At 40.8% G+C, this 23685-nt stretch overlaps 2 protein-coding genes across 3 annotated transcripts in view; one reads left to right on the top strand and one right to left on the bottom strand.

Annotated features, from left to right (window-relative positions):
* LOC126262466 (protein KRI1 homolog) overlaps nt 1-8679 on the top strand; it is a 93506-nt gene extending 84827 nt beyond the window's left edge. The window contains exons 8-11 of one of the 2 annotated variants that reach the window (XM_049959125.1): nt 6287-6378; nt 6495-6758; nt 7654-7814; nt 8044-8679. In XM_049959125.1, the coding sequence (XP_049815082.1) occupies nt 6287-6378; nt 6495-6758; nt 7654-7814; nt 8044-8497 (971 nt within the window). In that variant the 3' untranslated portion in view covers nt 8498-8679. Of the gene's footprint in view, nt 1-6286; nt 6379-6494; nt 6759-7653; nt 7815-8040 lie in introns of both variants that reach the window. The other variant, XM_049959124.1, reaches the window with a different exon arrangement.
* A 7956-nt stretch (nt 8680-16635) lies between these two features.
* LOC126263269 (piggyBac transposable element-derived protein 4-like) lies at nt 16636-21668 on the bottom strand. Its single transcript, XM_049960355.1, has 3 exons — nt 21591-21668; nt 18208-18442; nt 16636-17369 (listed from the first exon to the last, which is right to left on the bottom strand). Exons 1-3 carry the CDS (start codon nt 21666-21668, stop codon nt 16636-16638), a joined length of 1047 nt encoding a protein of 348 aa, XP_049816312.1.
* Between the last annotated feature and the right edge of the window lie 2017 nt (nt 21669-23685).

Here is a 23685-nt window from a genome sequence, read left to right on the forward strand (position 1 = left end):
TTTTTGCCTGTTCCAATGCCTCCAGAAGTGAATAAACATAGATGTGTCTGAATAGTTTTGCCTACACTGATTTAATGTTTGTCAAGGCGGTATAATTTTCTCTGCTCAGTTGTGAGTGTATTGTGCCTGACTTTGTCTTCTTCAACTGACTTGTATTCAGCACTTGTCCAAAACAGCAGCCATGACCATTCTTCTTTGTGAATGTTTTACAGAAATACACACTGCCTACTTGATGGCACTACTTAAGATAGTAAAGCACTTCAACTACTTCTTTTGACATCTCTCGATTGTTGAGAATGGTGCGTGCCATCAAATGAAGGGCAGTGTTTTTGCCACCTCCTTTTCAATGACCTTTTTCTACACCCAGTCAGATATTTATGCTGATAACATCTTTCTCAGCTTTGGCTACATATTTCAAAATATAAATAGCAATATCAGTCTCGGAACCAGATGGTTGAAAGTTCATGTTGACTTGCTGTAGTTTGAAATTATCAGGATTATAGTAATTCACCATGGACTCATCTGCTTGCCATTTGCAGATGACAAATCAAGTTGTTTTCTCTTTTCTTCAATTTTAAGAACTTTCATATTCTCATGGGTTTCACAAGGAAAATCAAAGCTGCAGTGTATATTCCTTCCTTGTGATGATTGTGCATCTGACACATCTGTACCAGTTGGTGCAATTGCTCTCTGTGCTTTGCAAGATTGCAATCCATCACCTACTCAATGTACGTGATTCCAGCAGCTGAATACACAACAGGAGCATCTTCAATCCAGAGGAGAACTTCAATCCAGAGAGCGGAAAAAAAAAAAAAAAAAAAAAAGAGAGAGAGAGAGAGAGAGAGAGAGAGAGAGAGAAAAGATGACGTCGATAACATGTCTTTTCAATACATTTGACTTCAAAATTACATTGTATAAGTGCTTGAAAAAGTGATGATAAAAATAGTGTGTCAGTGAACAAGATTTGCTAATAATGACATCCTGTCATCCATTGTCAGATTCTCAAGAGTTTTGCCACTGTAGCACCGACCATAACCAACAGATTGCTCATCACTTAAGGCCAGAAAAGGTTGCTAGAGCTGAGAATGAGGAACCAAAAAGGAAGTCCTAATTGTTGACCATTTCAATGAGATCACTTGACTTGCTTCTCAAGTAATTCACATAAGAAACTGTATCCTACAAAAGCAAGCTTATGTCTGTGGACTTCAACATATTTGATGGTCCAGATCCTGGAGTGCTGATTTCGCTCTAGACACTGATATTGGTATTCATGTGCTCATACACAACTCTTTGATGGCGGCTTTGCAGGCACCATTTTTTTAATATGTGAATTGTTTGCAGAGCTAGCCAGTTGTCTGAAATTGACAGGACTGACATTGGCAGACAGATGGCTCTGCTTCTTGAGGTAATTAAGATCAGATTGTGTATTTTTTTATCAGATGTTGGACTACTTCATTATATTAATCAACAGCAAGTCTTCTGTGATCATGATGAAGTCAACATCCGTAAGAATGCTTGGCAGCTGCTCAAATATGATCTCCATGATTTGTAGGAAGTGACATATGACTGATTTCTTCTTCTTCTTCTTCTTCTTCTCTCTCTCTCTCTCTCTCTCTCTCTCTTTCTCTTTCTCTTTTTATACAACCTATGTAGTCCAGGAATGTTATTCTGCCTGGGGCAAAATCACAAGGCTCAGTATTAGGTCCACTATTGTTCCTCATGTATATGTAAACGATCTTCCATCTAATATACAACAAGCAGAATTAGTTCTTTTATGCAGATGACCCTAGTATTGTAAACAATTCAAGCATACATATAGAAACTGAAGAAATGATAAACAATGCCCTTAAAAGTTTTATTGGCTGGTTTTTGTGAATGGTCTCAATCTCAATCTTAAAAAGATACAACATATTGAGTTCTGCACATCTAGGGGTATTACACCAATGATAAGTGTGGCAACTGGTGAGGAAATAATAAATAGGGTGTAAACTTAAAAATTCTAAAGCGCCCATATGGATGAGAATTTAAACTGGAAAAAGCATATTTTGGAACTCCCAAAACAGCTTAATTCAGCCACATTGGCACTTAGATTCATTGCAAATCCTGGGGAGAGACAAATTAGTAAGTTGACATTTTTCAAATTTTCATTCAATAATGTCATATGGAATTATGTTCTAAGGTAACTCATCTTTAAGACTGACTGCATTATAAATTACATTACAAGACAGACAGGAGAACTCACACTGTTGGTATTAGGAAAGTAGCTTCCTCACATTGGCATATAACAAGGTACATCTCTGCTTTTCAGATACGTTTTATGCACTACTCTTCGTATTTGTAGTTAGTCATGGCAAAGTTATAGTTTGAAATAAAGATAAAATGTGTTTAAATAACAACTATAACAGAAGATAACAATGTGCATGGCACTTTTTTGTATTTTGACTAGTTGTTTCTGGAATGCATTACAATGGCTCTTTTTCTAAGTAGGTACATGTATACAAACCAGGCGTATTTACACATACAAAATAAAGAAAAAGAATGATATTTTGTGCATTAAATTAATTTTGAATAAGCCTATTTGAGTGCTTTGGGATATACATTTTTTCCTTACCGTCTTCTGCAAAAACATAATTTTTTTGACTGTACTACTTGTGAGCATGCAACATATAACTGATACTGTGAAAAACAAGCATTTATGTAATGTATTTCACACATATTTTATCTGTATCTGTAGTGAATTGCACCTGCAGTTTCATCTGACTCCTGAGGAAACTTGTAATTCTGCCAGTAATTGACTGTTGTGTTGAGAAAAGGTGCTGCCACTGACAAGTGCCTGAGTCTCCACAGTTATATGGCCTGCAAATTTAGGGAGGTTGTTACAACATTATGCAAAAGGTAGTTGCTACTCACCATATAGTGGAGATGCTGTGTCACAGGTTGGCACAACAAAAAGACTGTCACAAAATAAGCTTTCAGCCAACAAGGCCTTTGTCAAAAATAGACCACACACACACACACACACACACACACACACACACACACACACACACACACACAAGCATGCACGCAACTCACACGCACAACTACAGTCTCTGACAGCTGAAGCCACACTGTGAGCAGCAGCAGCACTGCATGATGGGAGAGGCAACTAGGTGGGGATAAGGAGGAATCGGGGATGGGGAGGGGGAGGGATAGCAGGATAGGGGTGGGGGAAGGGGAAGTGCTTCTGTGGGACGGTGGGCAGGGGAGAGGTGGGGGGCAGGGGCAAGGTAGCAGAAAAGGAGAGAAGTAAAAAGACTGAGTGTGTTGGTGGAATAGAGAGCTGTGTGGTGCTGGAATCGGAAAAGGGGAGGGGCCGAAAGTTTATTTTGTGACAGTCTTTTTGTTGTGCCTATCTGTGACTCAGCATCTCTACTATAAGATGAGTAGCAACTATCCTTTTCAAAATATTGTTACATTCCATCCTGGATTGTTTGAGTTTTGCATGACGGCTTTTCATCCACCCTAACCCATTGCTGTTTTCCTTTGTTACTATTTTCTATGTATTGCTATACTCAATGTCCGTCTTTGTTTCTCTTCTTCCCTGTCTTTCTCTTGTTACCTTATGAACCACACTGCATGCTCTACTTATGAGCCGCACTGTATCAACGGTCTTGGCCGGGCACAACAGCCAGCTACATGGCCATGCTGATTGTTGGTGCTGCAGCTTATGTCCCACATTACTTCCGCCGATATCAGTAATCCTATACCTTCAAATTGATCACTCTCCCTGTGTCACTCTCGTATTTTCACATATTTCCCACAACTTTCTGGTGCCACATGATCTTGTATCTCATTCCTTCATCCAGTCACATCTGCCGTCCACCCTCTTTACACTTAACCACCATGGGAAATGCTACCCACAGCATATATACACTTTAATCACATTGTGACTTCATGCCAATTTTAGTGAGTTTTTGCCTTTCGCTATCATCGACTCCCTCAGATTTCATATTGTTTCCCCCTTTTTCATCCGTTTCATCATTCTCGTGATTTTTCCCATGTATTTGGGTGTGTTTTTGAGAATGTTTTGGACGTATATAATTTTTCACGTCTATTCCATACTCCTTCCATCTGCGTCAATACAAACAAGTTTCCTTATCGGTAGCCAAACCCCAGGCCCACATATTGTTCCTGCATTGCTGCTTGGCTAATGAAATCTCCCCAAATGACCTATCATCAAATTACCCATCTTCGGCTGCCATCTCTCCTTCCACAATGACCTCCATCTGTTCAGATTCTGCCAATCCTTAGCCCTCACCGACATACTCCTGCAAAACCATATCAACCTACCCCAAATCCTGCAATGTCTTCTCTCCATCTGTAAAATTCTCCTGCTATGCAGTCCCAAAACCCTGGAACCCATAACACATATTGAAACTCTTGCCCTCCACAAACTAGAGTAACACGCACAATGGCACCTCAAAAAACTCTCTACCCTGCTCATTTCTTACTCTGGCCTGGGAGTACCACTGTCCATCACCTTTACAACAATCACCACACACCTCCTTCATATTCCGTCATAGCTGACAAACCCTCTCTCGCAGACATACTACATTTACCCCACCCTCCAAAACTCATTCCCACCACCATACAAAATCCAGAACCTAAACAGACCCAAAACACAGTCATGAACTTTCCTCCATAAGCCTTAGCCCCACAGAAATATCAGTCCAAAGGCTTGATCTTTTGCCCCACTTCCAAATTCATTCATGCAGGACTTGTAAAAGACCTTCTCTCCTACTCCTGGTACCTACAGTGGAAACACTTTCTTGCCACCAATCCTAGCAATCAGACTCAACCAAAGACCAATGTTGAACTCTGCCTGTCTCAGTTCACTACTCCATCCAACCGTGATCCACCCCCACTGGCCCCAAATCACCCCCTGTTAACTTTCCAGAATTTCTTAACCTCAAACCTTGCCTCACCATCATTCCATAAATTCCTCAACATGCAACATCCACAGAAAGAATCACAGTCCACCATCTAAAAACTGATCCCAACCTTATGGCCCTACCTGTGGTCAAACGTTCCGCTACTGTTGTTCTGAACTGCAGAGATTACCTGATAGAGGGACCCTGCCAGCTGTCAGATACATCCACCTACCAACCTTGCTACAGTGACCCCATTCCAGAAATACTGCAGGATCTCCAGTCTCTCCTCAAATCTTTAGACCCATCACAGAACCTCTCCCCAGAGTCCATGTCTCTGCTCACCCCTACCACTCCCTGCTCTCCTACCTTTTACGTGCTTCCTAAAATCTATAAATTCAACCACCCAGGACACGCCATTCTGACTGATTACTGTGCCACACGGGCAGCCATGTGGTCATCCGTCAGCATTCGTGACACCCACCTGGATGGCACTTTTCGCATTTTCAGCTCGTCATGCAGGATTGTGTGCTTAGAACCCACAGATATGCCAACTCTGGAGGCAATCTGTTCAACAGTCATTCGGCGATCCCCCAAAACAATTCTCTCCACTTTCTCGATCATGTCGTCAGACCGGCTTGTGCGAGCCCGAGGTTGTTTCGGTTTGTTGTCACACGATGTTCTGCCTTCATTAAACTGTCGCACCCACGAACGCACTTTCAACACATCCATAACTTCATCACCACATGTCTCCTTCAACTGTCGATGAATTTCAATTGGTTTCACACACGCAAATTCAGAAAACGAATGATTGCACGCTGATCAAGTAAGGAAAACGTCGCCATTTTAAGTATTTAAAACAGTTCTCATTCTCGCCGCTGGCGGCAAAATTCCATCTGCCGTACGGTGCTGCCATCTCTGGGACTTATTGACAATGAACGCAGCCTCATTTTAAAACAATGCGCATGTTTCTATCTCTTTCCAGCCTGAAAAAAAAAAAATCGGAGGCCTTAGAACTTGAATGCACCTCGTACATGTTACATCTTCTCTTTGTCACCCCTATTCCTAACAGTAGCAGGGATATGTTGGTCCCACTGAGCCATGTCTATACCAAATTTGGTTGAAGTTGCTCCAGATGTAGGTGAGTTCTGCTTTTATGTCACACCTTTTTACCTCACTCCACCCCTATGGGAGGTATGTTGTTCCTACCCCACAGTAACTTTCACTCTCATAAGTACAACAACTGAACAAATTTCTTCATCGTAATTGGATGAATAGTATAGGAACATGTATAAGACAAATGAACATTCATTTTTGTTTACTAGATCATGATTTAATTTTAAAGTTCACAAGTGTGTTGTTGTTTTCTGCTTCAGAAAACTGGGAAAATTTACAGTCAAATGGCCATCAGTATGCTGAAAATGAAGAGGCTGGCTATGAACCTCACTGTGAGGATCCAGATTTCAATGTAAGGATTCACATCTTCATACATGCAGTAGTATGCTGTTTGATTTTTTAAATATCATTTGTTATGTTATCGTTGCTACAAGACTAAACAAATATCATCTTAATTCAACTTTACAGATGGATTGTGATTATGATCCAACGGCAGCATTACAGTCCGAGCTTATTGAGTCATCAAAAAAGAGAAAGAAGCGACGGAGACAGTCAAAATTTGCTGAAATTGTCTCAACGCCAAAACCTTCATTTAATCCAAATGATCAGACTTTTGATGAATATCTTGAAGAGTATTATAAGCTTGACTGTGAAGATGTTATTGGTGATCTACCCTGCAGATTCAAGTACAGAAAAGTTGTTCCTAACAGCTTTGGATTAACAATAGATGAGGTAGAGCTATACTACACTTATTTATGTTTTAGTAAAGTAGGATATTTTAGCCTTAAGTAAGGAAGCATTGGAAGTTTATGAAATAGTGTGTATGTTATGGCAACTCCTTGTTGAAATTGATTCATTGCACAATAACATGCACAAGCAGCAAACTTTGAACCTTGTATCCTGTCCCTAAGTGCATTTTGGCAGTAGTATATCGCATTTAGAAGGAAGGAAATCAGTCTCATTCCATTTATATCTTAATTACACACCTGAATTTCAAGTTTTTTACTAGGCAACATGGCGTAGTGGTTAGCACACTGGACTCGCATTAGGGAGGACGACAGTTCAAACCTGCATCCGGCCATCCTGATTTAGGTTTTCTGTGGCCATGTCTGGCCACGTGATTTCCCTAAATTGCTCCAGGCAAATGCCGGGATGGTTCCTTCGAAAGGGCATGGCCAACTTCCTTCCCCATCCTTCCCTAATCCGATGAGACCAATGACCTCGCTGTTTGGCCTCCTCCCCCAAACAACTCAACCCCAACTCAAGTTCTTACTCCTGTAACTTTGAGAAGTTGGGAGATGTATATATCCATTGTTGTTATGTATTTGTTGAAAGTAATTGAGCTGTCTTTCACTTCTCATTTCTATCCTTTTCTCCACATTATTCCCCATCATTCGTACTCTGCTCCTCTCCTTAGATTTCCTCCATCCCCCCCCCCCTTTTTTCATAATCATCCTCTGCTTCATTTAGGGCAACTTTCCAGTAATATCTTGTATTAATAAAACTTAAGAAGTTGGCATACTTTGTCTTAGTTGCTATTTCTGCTGTTCATCAAGTGCCATTTTGCGGAATGTTTCTAACTGCAGTTACTATATACTAAGCCTAATAATAATATACTTTTTTTAAGATTCTTCGTGCTGATGACAAGGAACTAAATAAATGGTGTTCCTTGAAGAAGGCTGTTCAGTATAGACCAGAACACGTGGAAAAATATGATGTTGTAGCGTATAAGAAGAAAGCACAGAACGAGAAGTTAAAAAGGAAAATCTTGAGGAGTTTGTATACTGAGTAAGTTATGATGATTTATTCTAACATATTTTATGTATATTATACCCTGTGTTGTAATCTATCTTACTGGAGCTCTGATACAAAATTTACAAGAAAAGAAGGTGTAGTGGAAAGTTTATGATCTCTTCCACTCTTTTCTTCTGCGTTTGCTTGTGGTGTGCATTATTTTTAATTTATTCATGCACACAAAGAGACCAGAATTGTAAAATCCTGTTTGCTTTGTCAGTAGTGAGCCAGATGAAGAGGAGCTGAACAGTGAGCCACCAAAAAAGAAGAAAAAGAAGTCCAGCTTCATGAATGATCAGCAGACATTGGAAATTTCTTCTCATGATGAACGCGTCACTGCCACCCTGCCTGCTCCTCAAGGTGGAGAAACATCTGTTACAGAAAATAATTGCAAAGCTGGGAAAGAAAGTTCTAGTTCCCATACAGAACCTCAGAAGAGAAAGGAAAAGAAGAAAAGAAACAAATTCATAGAACAGATGAGCAACAAGGAAATGCCTAAAGCATCAGTAAGGAATTCTCATCACAAAAAGAACAAGAACAACAGAAGTAAAGTAAATGACAATATCAAAAACAACAATAATGTTACAGAACTGTCAGATGCACGGCTCAAAGCATATGGAATAAACCCAAAGAAGTTCAAAAACAAAATGAAATATGGAAAAATAAAAGAAGTATAAAATAGTTTGTGTCTGCATGTAATATTTTAAACTATGAGGAAATGACACTTCAGTAATAGCATATGTTTATATCTTCAAATTAATGAAGGTTTAAACTGCTTTAAGACCACTTTTGTTTACAAAATATTGTATTCATTCCCTTGTTATTTAAAGAGACATATTTTGTTGTTCGAATGTGTATGTACATAGTTTTAATATTGTGAATATGTGAAATAAATTATGCATAATTTGTTATATATTCTGTATCTCAATTCACAGGGCATTTAAAGCCATATCAGAGAGAGCCAGTTTTAATCCTGCTTGTGAGGGATCTTTGCAACTTCTATTTTTTGTAAGGGGAGGAGAGAGAGTGATCCAAAGTGTCTCATTGCCACATTTTGTACCAATATCATAGATAATATATCAAACTACACCATTGTTAATGGTGGTATCTGAGGGAAACAGTGCACATGTGGGTTTCATTCTGTTCCATTTTTCTCATCGGTAGCAACAATAAAAACACAACTTTACACTTTACACTCCATGTGGTGTTGTCAGTCATCTGTACTAAAACACTTATACTTACTGTGCTTTACAGGAAAGTAATCAAATCATATCAACTAGAAAGACTTGCACCAGACTGTGAGCCCCACAAATATAAAACAGAAGTAGCTGTAAATGTACCAGATAGTGTAATAAAATGCCTTAAGTTTCATGTTTGCATCAACCCAAGTTTATGTAAACTCTGCAGCAGAAGCTCCAGAGGAGAAGGTATAGAGACATATAATGACAGGCTTAGAACAGCGCAATCATCATAAGTTTAGTAGCTCAGGAATGAGGAGGCCACCATGCTGTAGAGATTAGAGGCTGAAATGCAGTTGGGAGTGGGCGCTGGAAACGGGATGATGGCCATTGGTGGCTAGGAAAACACAGCTGGACGGTAAAACACTTTTATTCAACTTGGCTACAACACTCGAAGTGTTACGATGCTGTAGGCGTGAAATGTGGGAGGGCCTGCTGACAGCTGCGGAAGACAGATGCCAGCAGTGTAGTCCGTGCCCAGCAATGCTGATACTTATTTAGCCACCTCAGCAACATGTTCCCTAGTTTACCCAGCATAGTGTCATGTGGCAAGGACCAGCGGCACTTAAGATTGCCACAATTCTCCTGGAGACTGCCGTGACACAGGAGAAGAGCTCACCCCAGCAGGTAACAAAGGTGGATGCTCGACTGCTCGCCCTGGTGTTGATGCACAGGCAGCTGCACAGCCCCTGACATGAACCACTGACCTCCAAGCAGAAGTTTGGTTGCTGCTGAAAAGAGCCCGAAAGTGGCTCATTCACTGCACAGTGCCAAGTCCTCAGATTGTAGTCCTAGTACTGGGATTTGGTCTGGCAGAGATGGCAGCCCAGACTGGCATTGTCTGCTTGTTGGCCTGTAACCTGGTGGTGCCTGTTGTGACCCTCATATGAAGGTGGGTGCTGCCAGACTGCTCCTACCTCTGCTAAAACCAGAGAGTATTTATACTGATTAATGGCACGATTTTTATGCCATGTACAAATCAGCACCTCCTGTGCTCACCATTGTAGTAACCCGTTGGCCTGTCCTGCAGCCGTGCTACACTTCTGCTACATTGCCAGGATTACAAGGTGTGTCCTTCCCACCCTTGTGTTGGATAAACAGGCCTTCTGATGAAATCATTATACCAGTGCCTCAGCACCCATCAGTTGCACATAGCTTTCCACAAAGCCTTAGAAGAGCTGCTACTTATGTAGTAGAACCCAAAAAATAATGGTGTCACCTTCACCCTTTGGGAAGACCCTAACACCGTCTCTACCCGTGACTGGTCTGCAACAAGTTTCCTTCTTAACATGATGCAGCTTGAACCACAAGGTTCAGAGGCTGAGACTGTACATTCCTTCTACAGTTCTATCCCATATTCTCCTTGCCCGTCCAGATTCACGATGAACTTTTTCTACTCTACCCTCCTACTTTATGAACAAATAATTAACCAGTCTAGTGGTATCTGATACACAGGACGGTCACACTGATGAGTGGCTCTCGTCTAAGGTCGACAAAGGCGGCACAAAACAGAGTGAAAACTAAAACTGTTATGGTTATTGTAACATTCATGGTCACAATCATACATAATTGCGCTTCCTGGTATTGCTGCATATGTTGAATTATTTGCTGCACGTGTTGAAGCATTTGCTCTGTCATAATTTGCATCTCTTGCATGTCTGTTCCCCCCCCATGAACCATGGACCTTGCCATTGGTGGGGAGGCTTGCGTGCCTCAATGATACAGATAGCCGTACCGTACGTGCAACCACAACGGAGTGATATCTGTTGAGAGGCCAGACAAACGTGAGGTTCCTGAAGAAGGGCAGCAGCCTTTTCAGTAGTTGCAAGGGCAACAGTCTGGATGATTGACTCATCTGGCCTTGTAACACTAACCAAAACGGCCTTGCTGTGCTGGTACTGCGAACGGCTGAAAGCAAGGGGAAACTACGGCCGTAATTTTTCCCGAGGGCATGCAGCTTTACTGTATGGTTAAATGATGATGGCGTCCTCTTGGGTAAAATATTCCGGAGGAAAAATAGTCCCCTATTCGGATCTCCGGGCAGGGACTACTCAAGAGGATGTCATTATCAGGAGAAAGAAAACTGGCATTCTACGGATCATAGCGTGGAATGTCAGATCCCTTAATCGGGCAGGTAGGTTAGAAAATTTAAAAAGGGAAATGGAGAGGTTAAAGTTAGATATAGTGGGAATTAGTGAAGTTCGGTGGCAGGAGGAACAAGACTTTTGGTCAGGTGATTACAGGGTTATAAATACAAAATCAAATAGGGTAATGCAGGAGTAGGTTTAATAATGAATAAAAAAATAGGAGTGCGGGTAAGCTACTACCAACAGCATAGTGAATGCATTATCGTGGCCAAGATAGATACGAAGCCCACGCCTACTACAGTACTACAAGTTTATATGCCAACTAGCTCTGCAGATGAGGAAGAGGTTGATGAAATGTATGATGAAATAAAAGAAATTATTCAGACAAGGAAGGGTGACGAAAATTTAATAGTCATGGGTGACTGGAATTCGAGTGTAGGAAAAGGGAGAGAAGGAAACGTAGTAGGTGAATATGGATTTGGGGCTAAGAAATGAAAGAGGAAGCCGCCTGGTAGAATTTTGCACAGAGCATAACTTAATCATAGCTAACACTTGGTTCAAGAATCATAAAAGAAGGCTGTATACATGGAAGAAGCCTGGAGATACTGATAGGTTTCAGATGGATTATATAATGGTAAGACGGAGATTTCGGAACCAGGTTTTAAATTGTAAGACATTTCCAGGGGCAGATGTGGACTCTGACCACAATCTATTGGTTATGACCTATGACCTGTAGATTAAATCTGAAGAAACTGCAAAAAGGTGGGAATTTAAGGAGATGGGACCTGGATGAACTGACTAAACCAGAGGTTGTACAGAGTTTCAGGGAGAGCATTAGGGAACGATTGACAAGAATGGGGGAAAGAAATAGAGTAGAAGAAGAATAGGTAGCTTTGAGAGATGAAATGGTGAAGACAGCAGAGAATAAAGCAGGTAAAAAGACAAGGGCTAGTAGAAATCCTTGGGTAACAGAAGAGATATTGAATTTAACTGATGAAAGGAGAAAGTATAAAAATGCAGTAAATGAAGCAGGCAAAAAGGAATACAGATGTCTCAAAAATGAGATCGACAGGAAGTGCAAAATGGCTAAGCAGGGATGGCTAGATGACAAATGTAAGGATGTAGAGGCTTATCTCATTAGGGGTAATAGATACTGCCTACAGGAAGATTAAAAAGACCGTTGGAGATAGGAGAACCACTTGCATGAACATCAAGAGCTCAGATGAAAACCCAGTTCTAAGCAAAGAAGGGAAAGCAGAAAGGTGGAAGGAGAATATAGAGGGTCTATACAAGGGTGATGTACTTGAGGACAATATTATGGAAATGGAAGAGGATGTAGATGAAGATGAAATGGGAGATACGATACTGCGTGAAGAGTTTGACAGAGCACTGAAAGACCTGAGTCGAAACAAGGCCCCCGGGAGTAGACAACATTTCATTAGAACTACTGACAGCCTTGGGAGAGCCAGTCCTGACAAAACTCTACCATCTGGTGAGCAAGATGTATGAAACAGGCGAAATACCCTCAGACTTAAAGAAGAATATAATAATTCCAATCCCAAAGAAAGCAGGTGTTGCCAGATGTGAAAATTACCGAACTATCAGTTTAATAAGTCACAGCTGCAAAATACTAACGTGAATTCTCTACAGATGAATGGAAAAACTAGTAGAAGCCGACCTTGGGGAAGATCAGTTTGGATTCCGTAGAAATGTTGGAACACGTGAGGCAATACTGACCCTGCAACTTATCTTAGAAGCTAGATTAAGGAAAGGCAAACCTACGTTTCTAGCATTTGTAGACTTAGAGAAAGCTTTTGACAATGTTGACTGGAATAATCTCTTTCAAATTCTGAAGGTGGCAGGGGTAAAACACAGGGAGCGAAAGGCTATTTACAATTTGTACATAAAGCAGATGGCAGTTATAAGAGTCGAGGGACATGAAAGGGAAGCAGTGGTTGGGAAGGGAGTGAGACAGGGTTGTAGTCTCTCCCCGATGCTATTCAATCTGTATATTGAGCAAGCAGTGAAGGAAACAAAAGAAAAATTCGGAGTAGGTATTAAAATCCATGGAGAAGAAATAAAAACTTTGAGGTTCGCCGATGACATTGTAATCCTGTCAGAGACAGCAAAGGACATGGAAGAGCAGTTGAACGGAATGGATAGTGTCTTGAAAGTAGGATATAAGATGAACATCAACAAAAGCAAAACGTGGGTAATGGAATGTAGTCGAATTAAGTCAGGTGATGCTGAGGGAATTAGATTAGGAAATGAGACACTTAAAGTAGTAAAGGAGTTTTGCTATTTGGGGAGCAAAATAACTGATGATGGTCGAAGTAGAGAGGATATAAAATGTAGACTGGCAATGGCAAGGAAAGTGTTTCTGAAGAAGAGAAATTTGTTAACATCAAGTATAGATTTAAGTGTCAGGAAGTCATTTCTGAAAGCATTTGTGTGGAGTGTAGCCATGTATGGAAGTGAAACATGGATGATAAATAATTTGGACAAGAAGAGAATAGAAGCTTTTGAAATATGGTGCTACAGAAGAATGCTGAAGATTAGATGGGTAGATCACATAACTAATGAAGTGTTGAATAGGATTGAGGAGAAGAGAAGTTTGTGGCTCAACTTGACTAGAAGAAGGGATCGGTTGGTAGGACATGTTCTGAGGCATCAAGGGCTCACCAATTTAGTATTGGAGGGCAGCGTGGAGGGAAAAAATTGTAGAGGGAGACCAAGAGATGAATACACTAAGCATTTCAGAAGGACGTAGGTTGCGGTAGGTACTGGGAGGTGAAGAAGCTTGCACAGGTTAGAGTAGCATGGAGAGCTGCATCAAACCAGTCTCAGGACTGAAGACCACAACAACAACAACGCATGTCTGTTAACCGATTCAAGGAAATGGCTGCTTGAAGATGTAGTGTTTTATTCAAATAGGTCAAATTTTGCATTGGAAGCACCTTTAGCAGTTTGGACAGCCAGTAAAATTGTGGCTGCACAACATTTTAACTGTGTCTCACCAATAGCAGTGCCTGGCAGTTGAAATTTCAGCTCTGTTATATCCCATTCTGCTCTGTAAATCATTAATCCAGAGCCGTGCAGTTGCAATTGCTTGGCCCGTGCAAGTCTACCCTGCTCATGGCAGTTCCACCACTGTGGTATTGTCCATGGAATAAACCCAGTGCAGCTCAACTTGTTATAAGTAGGGTTTCGGCTCCAGAAATTCACGTGGACAATGCTGGAAAACTGGGATCAAGGAGCCACAGTCATTCCTCCTCCCTCATTGGAAAGGTCTGTTGTCCAACAAAGAAAGAAAGAAACACCTAAATATCTTTAGTACAATACACACTCTGCATTTTATATGCAGCAGACTAGTTCCTAATTTCTAAACCTGCAGCAAATGATACAGTTGTTTTACCAAATCTAACATAAAATTTGTGCCTTGGTCTGTGATTATGGTTTCCACAACACCAAATTTGAGAAACCAGCTGTTGACCCATATTTGCGCCACTGTTGATTAGGAATGGCGATCATATTTACATACTGAGAAAAATGATCAACAATAATCAAAGGTTCCTTGCAGGAGTCCAGTTAATGGTCCAAGAATATCCTTTCCAATCATTTAAAAAGGTTTAATCACCTCTGGGAACCTTATTCTTAATAGTACTACCTTATGGCTTGTGTCTGCTCATTACACACAGTGTACACAATTTCTTTCATACTGGTCCACATCTTCCTTCCTTGTCTCCATCAGTAGCACTCCACCATTCTTCTATTGATTGTTCCTTGACCACTGTGGCCAGACAGCTCATGGTGGTGTGCTTCCTTCAGAACTTCTTCCTCCAGATTAGGTGGCACTTCCACACTGGGCCCCCAACCCAGCTGTCTTGCATAATAGGCCGTCACATACAATAAACTGTGGCTTTTTTGCATACGAGGTGTGTGGGGGAAAATAATGACTGACAGCATTAAAAGCTATCTGGTAATGTTGTGTTGTTAGACTTGTGTAAACTCATCCCGAGTTTCAGCTCTGTACAGTCAGCAATTGATTTTTGAGAGTACTGTCTGTGAAGTTGTGTTTTTGTTGTGTGTTACAAAAATGGAACAGTGGAATTTATAGTAATGTTATGACATCAGGTTTTATGTTAAACTTCAAAATCTGTGAGTGTGGCCATGAAAAGTTGAAACAGGTCTATGAGGAACATTTCTTGTCAAGAGCACAAGTTTTTCATGTGTACAATTCATTTTTGGAAGACCAAGAACATGTTGAAAATGAGTCTCAGACAGGAAGACCTTCAACTTCATAAACTGATGAAAATGCCGAACATGTGGATGCTATTGTGAGACCAGTCCATCCAGAATAAACTGTCTACCAAATGTTAAACAAGGGCAGCTTTGAAACAGCCAGGGAAAGAGTGAATCAGTGAGACCGGACATTTCAGACAAGTGGAAGCTGCATCATGACAATTCCCCAGGTCACATGACCACTTCCATCACGAAATTTTTGATCTCAAAAGGCAGTCCTGTTGTTCCATAGCCCCCCTGTTCATCAGATCTTTTTTCTTTTCCCGAAATTGAAAAACTCTTAAACGGATGTCATTTTGGGACTCTGGGGAACATTCAAAAGAATGTGAGTGACATGTTAAAGGCCTTACCAGTTGAAGCATTTCAGAACAGGACAATACTGTTGTTTGGAAGGGGAGAAAAAAAGAAAGAAAAAAAAAAGACTTTGGTGGCTAAAAATCGATCTCATTACAACACACCTTGTACAACTTACAGTCAGTGTCAGCGCGACACATTGTTTGCCAAATGTAAGGCTATGACCCAGTTCCAGTTTTACTTCTATGTTTCTGCGTAAATCACCGTGGCTCCTGTGTTTTTTACCTAACTGTGTACAACGTCATGTTTGAATTTGCTCATTCTTGCTGCCCATCTTGTGAGCCTACCACAAGGGTCCTTTAGCCCTAACAAACTTTTAAGAATTGCGTGGTTGGTTACCATCTTAAATTTCTTCCCTATAAATAACATTGAAATTACAAAATCCCATACATCAAATTAAGCATTTCCTTTGCTGCTATGGAGTGTTCCTCTCCACTCTATTGAGCTATTGAGAAGCATATGCTATAGGATATTCTGTCATTTACCAACTGACTGAAAACATACCCCAACATCTGATTGAAAGCATCATATGAAAGCACAACTCATTCTCGTAATCCAGAAAAACTAACACTGGACTCGGTGCTAATGCCTTTTTCAGTTCCTCGAAGGCAGCCTGACATTCTTTTGCTCACTCGAACTATACGCCTTCCTTTAACCCTTGGAGGCCCATGAATAAACATAAGAAGAAAATTATAACAATTTCTTTCAAAATCTACTTTTATTATCTCAAAAAGCAATAATATAGTGTAATAACAATAAAATTTATATTCCATAATAAAATATTCTAGGTGGTTTCATATTGAAACCACTGGGTTGTTGTGACAGTTTTCATGGCTACATTTTCTTATGAAATTCAGTGAAACAGTTTTTTGTTTTTGTTAAGCACAAACCCACATTACACATTTTGCAGAATGATCTTGTTCGATGTGGCTCTTTAGCAGTACTACAGTGTGCACATCTTCGAGGCGGTCCTTTTTCTGGCATATGGGATGCACTGTCAAACCGCTTTTCTGGTGCAACAAATGGCTCGAATTTGTTCCGCTGGATCTGAGATCTCTTGCGATTAGGAGTTGATGACGAAGTTTCTCCAACTAGGCCAGCAATTACAGACAGTGTGAATTGCTTCAGAGTTTTCTGATCATTATCACAATGTTCATTATAAATGATACAGGCATTTACAACAGTGACATCAAGAAAGTGCCACAAAATTCTGTGCCACCATTTCTTGCTTTTTCTATCAATCTCATAGATTGATTTCAACATGTCGGATTTATCTGCAAGCCCCATATAGGTATTGTAATCCTTTACAATATCTGGGCACGAAATTTCTGTGCGAGAACCATCTTTGGATTTCCGAGATGCTGTGTCCACATTTACAGTGTTGTAGAAGTGTGAAGGAAACTGTATTGGTTTACGATCTTTGTAAACGAATGCTGTGATACCTTGGCCACTACAATGAAACTGGAACTCTCCTCGGTACATGTTCTTTTCATTTTCGAGGTCTTTTGGGAACCCAACTCTGCCTTTCCTCACTGTCCCACAGGCATATATTCCTTGTTTCTTCAGTCCTAGCATCAGGGGTACAGAAGTAAAATAATTGTCAAAGTACAGCTTGTGATGCTTTCCTGCTAATTCTGAACTAAGGTGTTATACAGCTCTGGCACCTTGACACTTTTCTACCTCCTGACCAATTTTCCCAGTATAAAGCTGAAATTTGGAAACGTAACCAGTTTCATTTGCCAGTACCCAAACCTTGTACCCACGTTTTATGGGTTTTTGTGGCATATACTGCTTGAGGCTGGATCTACCTTTGAAACGAATCATTGATTCGTCCACAGCAAGGTGTTCTGTTGGCTTATAACTTCCTGCGTGCCTATTGCTAAGATAGTCCAATAGTGGGCGTATCTTGAACAATTTATCAAAGCCTTTTTCACCCTTTTTTGATTGCTGGCTGTTATCATTTTCATGAATATGGCCTAGCAACCACGAAAATCTATTCCGACGCATGAGAACTGAAATATATGAATCACAGAGAACTGGATCAGAGGACCAATAATCCCTATATGAAGGATATTTTTTTTATACCAATTAGTAAATTTATGGCAAGAAATTTCTTCATTTTGTCAATATCGGTTGGTTTGAAACTGTGGAACCTCCAAGCTTTTGAGTTGCATATAAATTTGTTTGATACAGTAGATGGTCTAATAAATCACCACCAAATAAACAACCAAATATTTCATTGGGACTTGATTTGTTAGATGGGATATTTGAACCATATTCCTGTGAAAACTCAGTTGTTGCATTTGACAATATCTGTTTCACCCATTCAATATGCTCATTTATTTCTGTATTGTCATCACACATATCGCCCGTCATTGTTGCCACTACTAACGCGAACAGAGTCACTTTGAGCACAAACACTTTCGTTCACATCCTCTTCAAATTCAACTACGCTGTCATCAGGTAAAAGAAGTCGAGGTTCCTCATAAATTTCGCCTGATTCACCTCCAGTATCCGAAGCAGCCGACTCAGTATCACTTGGAATTTCAGCAAGTATGTCCATTAGTATATTTGCGGTAAGGTCACAAGCTCTGAATTGCTGATTCACCCTTGATGATGGTCTATTATCCATAATGACACGCTGTAAAGAACAAAAGAATTTACCGTTTGAAGGTCATTATGTCTCAGTGGTTTCATTCTGAAACCACCTACATATTTGTAAAAAAAAACTAAACTTTACATTATAATTATCAATAAAAATATCTTCCAAATATCATAAAATGAAGCATAAGAATAATCGATTACCTGAAATTCTTATTATCTGCTGTATATACGTCACAAAACAATTTTATGTGAAGGCTGTGTCGAAAGCACGTGTACTCGGCGCAGCACTACACAAATAATGCTTTTACCCGACAACAATCACTTCGCTACTGCAACAAGTAACTGGCGCTGACGCTAGATGTCACCAACAATCAACGTGGGGTGATGGTTTCAAGAATGAACCTCTGGATTGCAAAAGCAGGCAAAGTAAAAATGTGGTTTCAGACTGAAACCACTTGGCGGGAAAGGGTTAATAACAGCATAAGTGGTCTTGTCACCTCTGCAACCCTGTTTAGGAATTTTCTATTATAATTTGCTTAACCCAAAAATGATTGTAATTCTTTACTGTTGCTAGGAACTGGAAAATTCACTGCCTGCACTGACCTTGTGTCTGTGTTAAACACCTCTCTACTAATTACATACCCCAAGTACACAACTTCCTCCAACATCAAATGACACTTCTCAGTATTTAGCATGAAAAGCACTTCAAATAACCTTTTAAAAACATCTCTTAGTTGCGAATATGCTCCATCACATCCTTTTCAAAAACATTATATCATTGAGGTACACCATATGCTGCTGAGGTTCTAGCCCACTCAGTACTTACTGCATTCAACAACCAGAGAAATGTTGCTGGTACATTTTTTAATGCAAATGACATCCTTCATTACTGATAATGACCTCAGGGGACCAAGAAAACTGTCTTTAGTTGGTCCTCAAGCAATACCTCCAGCTGATGGTACCCACTTCTTTTAGATCCATGCTAGAGAAATGCTTGAACTGCCTCAAGTAGTCAGTAGTCTCAGTGGCATTTAGTGATGGGTTTAGATCTGACACTGTCTTGCTCTTAAGGTATCTAATAGTCACAGCAAGACCTAGATTCTTAGATGTACATGATGTCTTCTTTGGCATGACCACTCCAGTGGCCCACAATGGACCAAGGCTGTACTCTATTATTCCATCTCATACTGCTGGTTATATAAAAACTTCCATAAAATCCAAGATACAGAATATGGCTTATGGTATACTGGCACTTTATTCTCTATAGGAATTCAATGTTCTGTCAGGTGTTGCTGCCAGCAGGTCTTGAGTAAACACAAATCCTCATACCACAATACAGCTCTCCATTTCACTCTTTCCGTTCCTCTAGATGCTCTACCTCCTAACGTAATGCAGTTTTAGCAGCAGCCTGCATCAAATCACAATGCACACTTGCTGTTTCCCAATCATCCTCTTCTAGGGTATCCAGATTAGCTACCAGCTTCACCTCATTGGCATCAATCTTATCTTCACTTATGGGTATCACTTTCTGGTCACCATTCACTTGTATACGTAGAATGATTTTTCTTACAAAGCAATGTGATGTGTCCAATGCATCATTTTCTGCAAGTCTTTCTACCACACGCAACATATTAACAAGCCACTTTGGTTCTACACTCACCCAGAAAAACTTTCCATTGCCTTGTGGCACAGTATCATGCAAGTTAAGCTTTGGTGTTGGTCTCTGCAGTTCAAGCTGTTCACTCTTTAAGGTAGACAAATCTTGCAAAAGTACTTCACTAACGCAGTTTCTCCTAGCTGAGATGTTGTCCCTCTAAGTTTGAGGTGCAGCATTGATTCTGTGGAAAGATGTCCGTGTAAACCAGAAATGTTCTTTAGGCAGTGGGTAAGTGTGAAAAATCCCACTGTATGCCCTCTGGTTTACCATATGTGCAGATTTGGTGTAAAATTCATCAGCTCAGAACATCAACAAGGCGCAACGGCAAGTGAGCATCTCTACCAGATGTGGAGGGGCCACTTATGCTTTAGTGTCGTGGCTTGGTAGAGTGGAGGGCATGGGCAATAATGTCAACACCAGAACATCTGAAGATTACAGATAAGAACTGTCATTCTGTAATGTCAAAGGTAGAGCAGTACACATTATGATCTATTGTGAGGTACAATTTATGAGAGATTTGTATCATCCGTAATTGTGAATGAAGTTGTACAGTGAAGTCATATCAATTACAATACAGAAGAGTAATCACAAAACTGGTTTGTCATTTTAGTAGTTTGAATAGATCAGAGCTCTCTTTCAGTGTCCATCACACTCCAGATGGTTAAGAAGCCGTGTTACAACCTCTAAATAGCACCTCCACTACAGAAAGTAACTTCAAGAACGGTGACTGCAATGTATTTGTAAGGTAAAAGTTGGCACACATATCAATCAGATAACAGATAATGTATGGAGGGATCATATCGTAACCAAAGCCCAATACGTTACACTCTGAGGTCAACCATGCATTGCCATTCTGTAAGGACAATGACAACTGCCAAAATGAAAAGTTTAGAGAAAACACAGAAAAACAAACTAAATTGTTTAAAAACCTCATTAACTAACACAAAAATTGCCTGTGAAATTTAAGGTTGGACTAATTCCAACGAAGCGTCCCCTACAAAATACAAAAATGATTTCTGGTGAATTTCATCCTGTTCACCCACTTGCAACATTATTAACCAAACTAGCAAATATGGCTAAAAAAAGAGCATGGGAAAAGCTTAAATTTTTCTCTAAATCATTGTTTTATTTTGTTATTCTTATTGAGTGTCATTTTTTATTGTCATTTTTATTATTTTTGTCACATAAATGAAGTTAAATAATACATTGGACAAAAAACTTTTAAAAAATGGCATGAAAGGCAACACTGTACATTTATGTGGAAACAGAATCATAGAAAAACTTGTAATATTTAGGAATGATGTTGGTGTTAACCAAATTACTTAAATCTTGATTTTTGTTCTGTGAAAGGGTCATTTTCATAATATAAGCAGGTTTCAAATCCGATTTCCTTGCATCTACATTCCTTGTTAAATGCATCTTTCTGCCTTCAAACTGAACTTGTCCTCACTCAGACTGTTTGTAGCTATTCTGATACTGAAACTCACCATTTCCCTTTTCACACTGGAATAATTTGATTTTCAGATACTTTGAACATATATCGATCAACGTCCTTGGCCATGTCATCACGCAAAGCTTTAATGTCCTTCAGATCTGAAAAATCCATGTCTCTAAGACTTAGTGGATTTCCCTTCTTTTTTGCATTTCGTATGACTAATATGTATTGATCAGATACATAAATAGGCTATGACTTCCTAACACTCTTGACTGGCCTCTCAGTGATGCCATGAAGTGTGTCCCTCTTGTTCTGGATATGACCACAAATCCAGCTGTTTGCCACATATAAATACAGTGCAATCACATATTTGTAATATAAATTGAAAATTTCAACCCATGTGATGTCTGCTACAGTAACATTTTATTAAATGATTTCTGTGAATCACAATGTGAATTTTTGGTACTTACTTGTTCTTCTATTGCTCTCCACAATTGTTGGAATAAAATACAACATTCATCCCAGGAATCCTTTTACATAACTCTTCAAGATTAATAGTAACCTCAGACTTCTTTCAGATAACAGTTATCCGTAGCGAAGTACTCCCAGAAAAAACAGCAAAAATATTGTCAGATCTTTATAAGATTTCAAAGTGGTGCAAAGATTGACAACTCACATTAAATGTTCAGAAATATAACATTGTGCACTTCGCAAAACGAAAAAATGTGGTATTCTATGAGTATAATACTACTGAGTCACAGTTATGTTCAGGCAGCTCCTACAAATATGTGGGTGTAACACTTTGTAGGGATTAAAATGGAATGATCACATAGACTCACTCAAGGGTAAAGCACAGGGCCAGCCAGAAATTCTGCAAGCGTGCGGTGCTCCTGCACATGTGCAACTTCCGGGTCACAGCGAGCACGCCGCAGCCGGCAGCGTGCATGTAGTGCTTGTTTCTACGCACAGATGTTGCTTTATCCACTTGCTGGGATACTCTGTATTGGCGCATTCTAGTGCTCTTTCCACAGCTTGCAAGCCAACCATGGGAAGGTATTTCACGTATTAAACATTTAAAGTACTGTCACAGTCTACTCATTGAACAAAATGCAACACCGCTCCTGGTCACGATCGTGTCACCTTCGTGAAGCTCCTGTCTCTTTCCTCTCCACCCTGGCCAGGCTCTACAATGTAGTCCTGTCCACCGATTACCACCCCGACCTGTGGAAAACCTCCCGTATCCTGATGTTCCTTAAACCTGGCAAACCGCCATCCGCCGTCTCCTACTGTCCCATCAGCCTTACCTCGGTCTTCAGCAAGGTCCTGGAATCTATCCTCACCCGCCGCATCCACCAGCATCTCTGCCAGCACCGCCTCCTTCCCGTTACCCATTGTGGCTTTCGGCCGTCCCTCTCTTCCGACAACCTTCTCCTTCACCTCACTCATCCCCTTTCCGACCAGCTTAATTCCCGTCGCTCTGCAATCTTCCTCTCCCTGGACCTCGAACGAGCTTAATGACCACGTATGGCATTCCAGTCTCCTCTTCAAGCTCCAAACCTTTGCCCTTCCCATTGACTACGTCCGTCTGATCGGCTCCTTTCTCTCCCACCGTCCTTCCTACGTCACCATCAATAACACGGATTCCTACACCTTTTTTCCCTCCACCAGTGTGCCCCAAGGTTCCGTCCTCTCCCCCCTTCTGTACCTTTTGTATACGGCGGACATGCCGCCGCCGTCACCCCCCGTCCACCTTCTCCAGTTTGCTGATGACACCGCCTTCCTTGCCCTTGCCCCCACCCTGCAGCGCTCCCAACACCTTCTCCAATCCCATCTTGACCGGTTCACCGCTTGGTGCAACCAGTGGTTGCTCAAGGTCAATCCCTCCAAAACCCAGGCGATCATTGTAGGCAAAACCACCCCTTCCTTCCGCCTCCTTGATTTCTATCTCACCGTCTATGGCTGTCCTATCGCCCTCACCCCCACCCTCAAGTACCTTGGCGTCACCCTCGAGCGTCACCTCTCCTGGGCCCCCCATCTCCGGACAATCCAAGCCAAGGCACGCTCCCGACTCCGTCTCCTCAAGCTCCTTTCCGGCCGTACGTGGGGTCTGGACCCCTCCACCATCCTCCACACCTATAAATCCCTCATCCGCCCTATCCTTTGTTATGCCCATCCGGCCTGGATCTCC

This window comes from Schistocerca nitens, chromosome 6 (genome assembly GCF_023898315.1).
Source record: "Schistocerca nitens isolate TAMUIC-IGC-003100 chromosome 6, iqSchNite1.1, whole genome shotgun sequence".
Lineage (NCBI taxonomy): Eukaryota > Metazoa > Arthropoda > Insecta > Orthoptera > Acrididae > Schistocerca > Schistocerca nitens.

Coding starts and splice junctions, on each gene's coding strand:
- LOC126263269 (XM_049960355.1), bottom strand. CDS start 21,668: ATGGATTTTTCAGATCTGAAGGACATTAAAGCTTTGCGTGATGACATG. Junction 18,443..21,590: donor TTGATCGATATATGTTCAAA/GTATCTGAAAAT, acceptor TGTTCTTTACAG/CGTGTCATTATGGATAATAG. Junction 17,370..18,207: donor CGAAAGTGTTTGTGCTCAAA/GTGACTCTGTTC, acceptor CCCTGATGCTAG/GACTGAAGAAACAAGGAATA.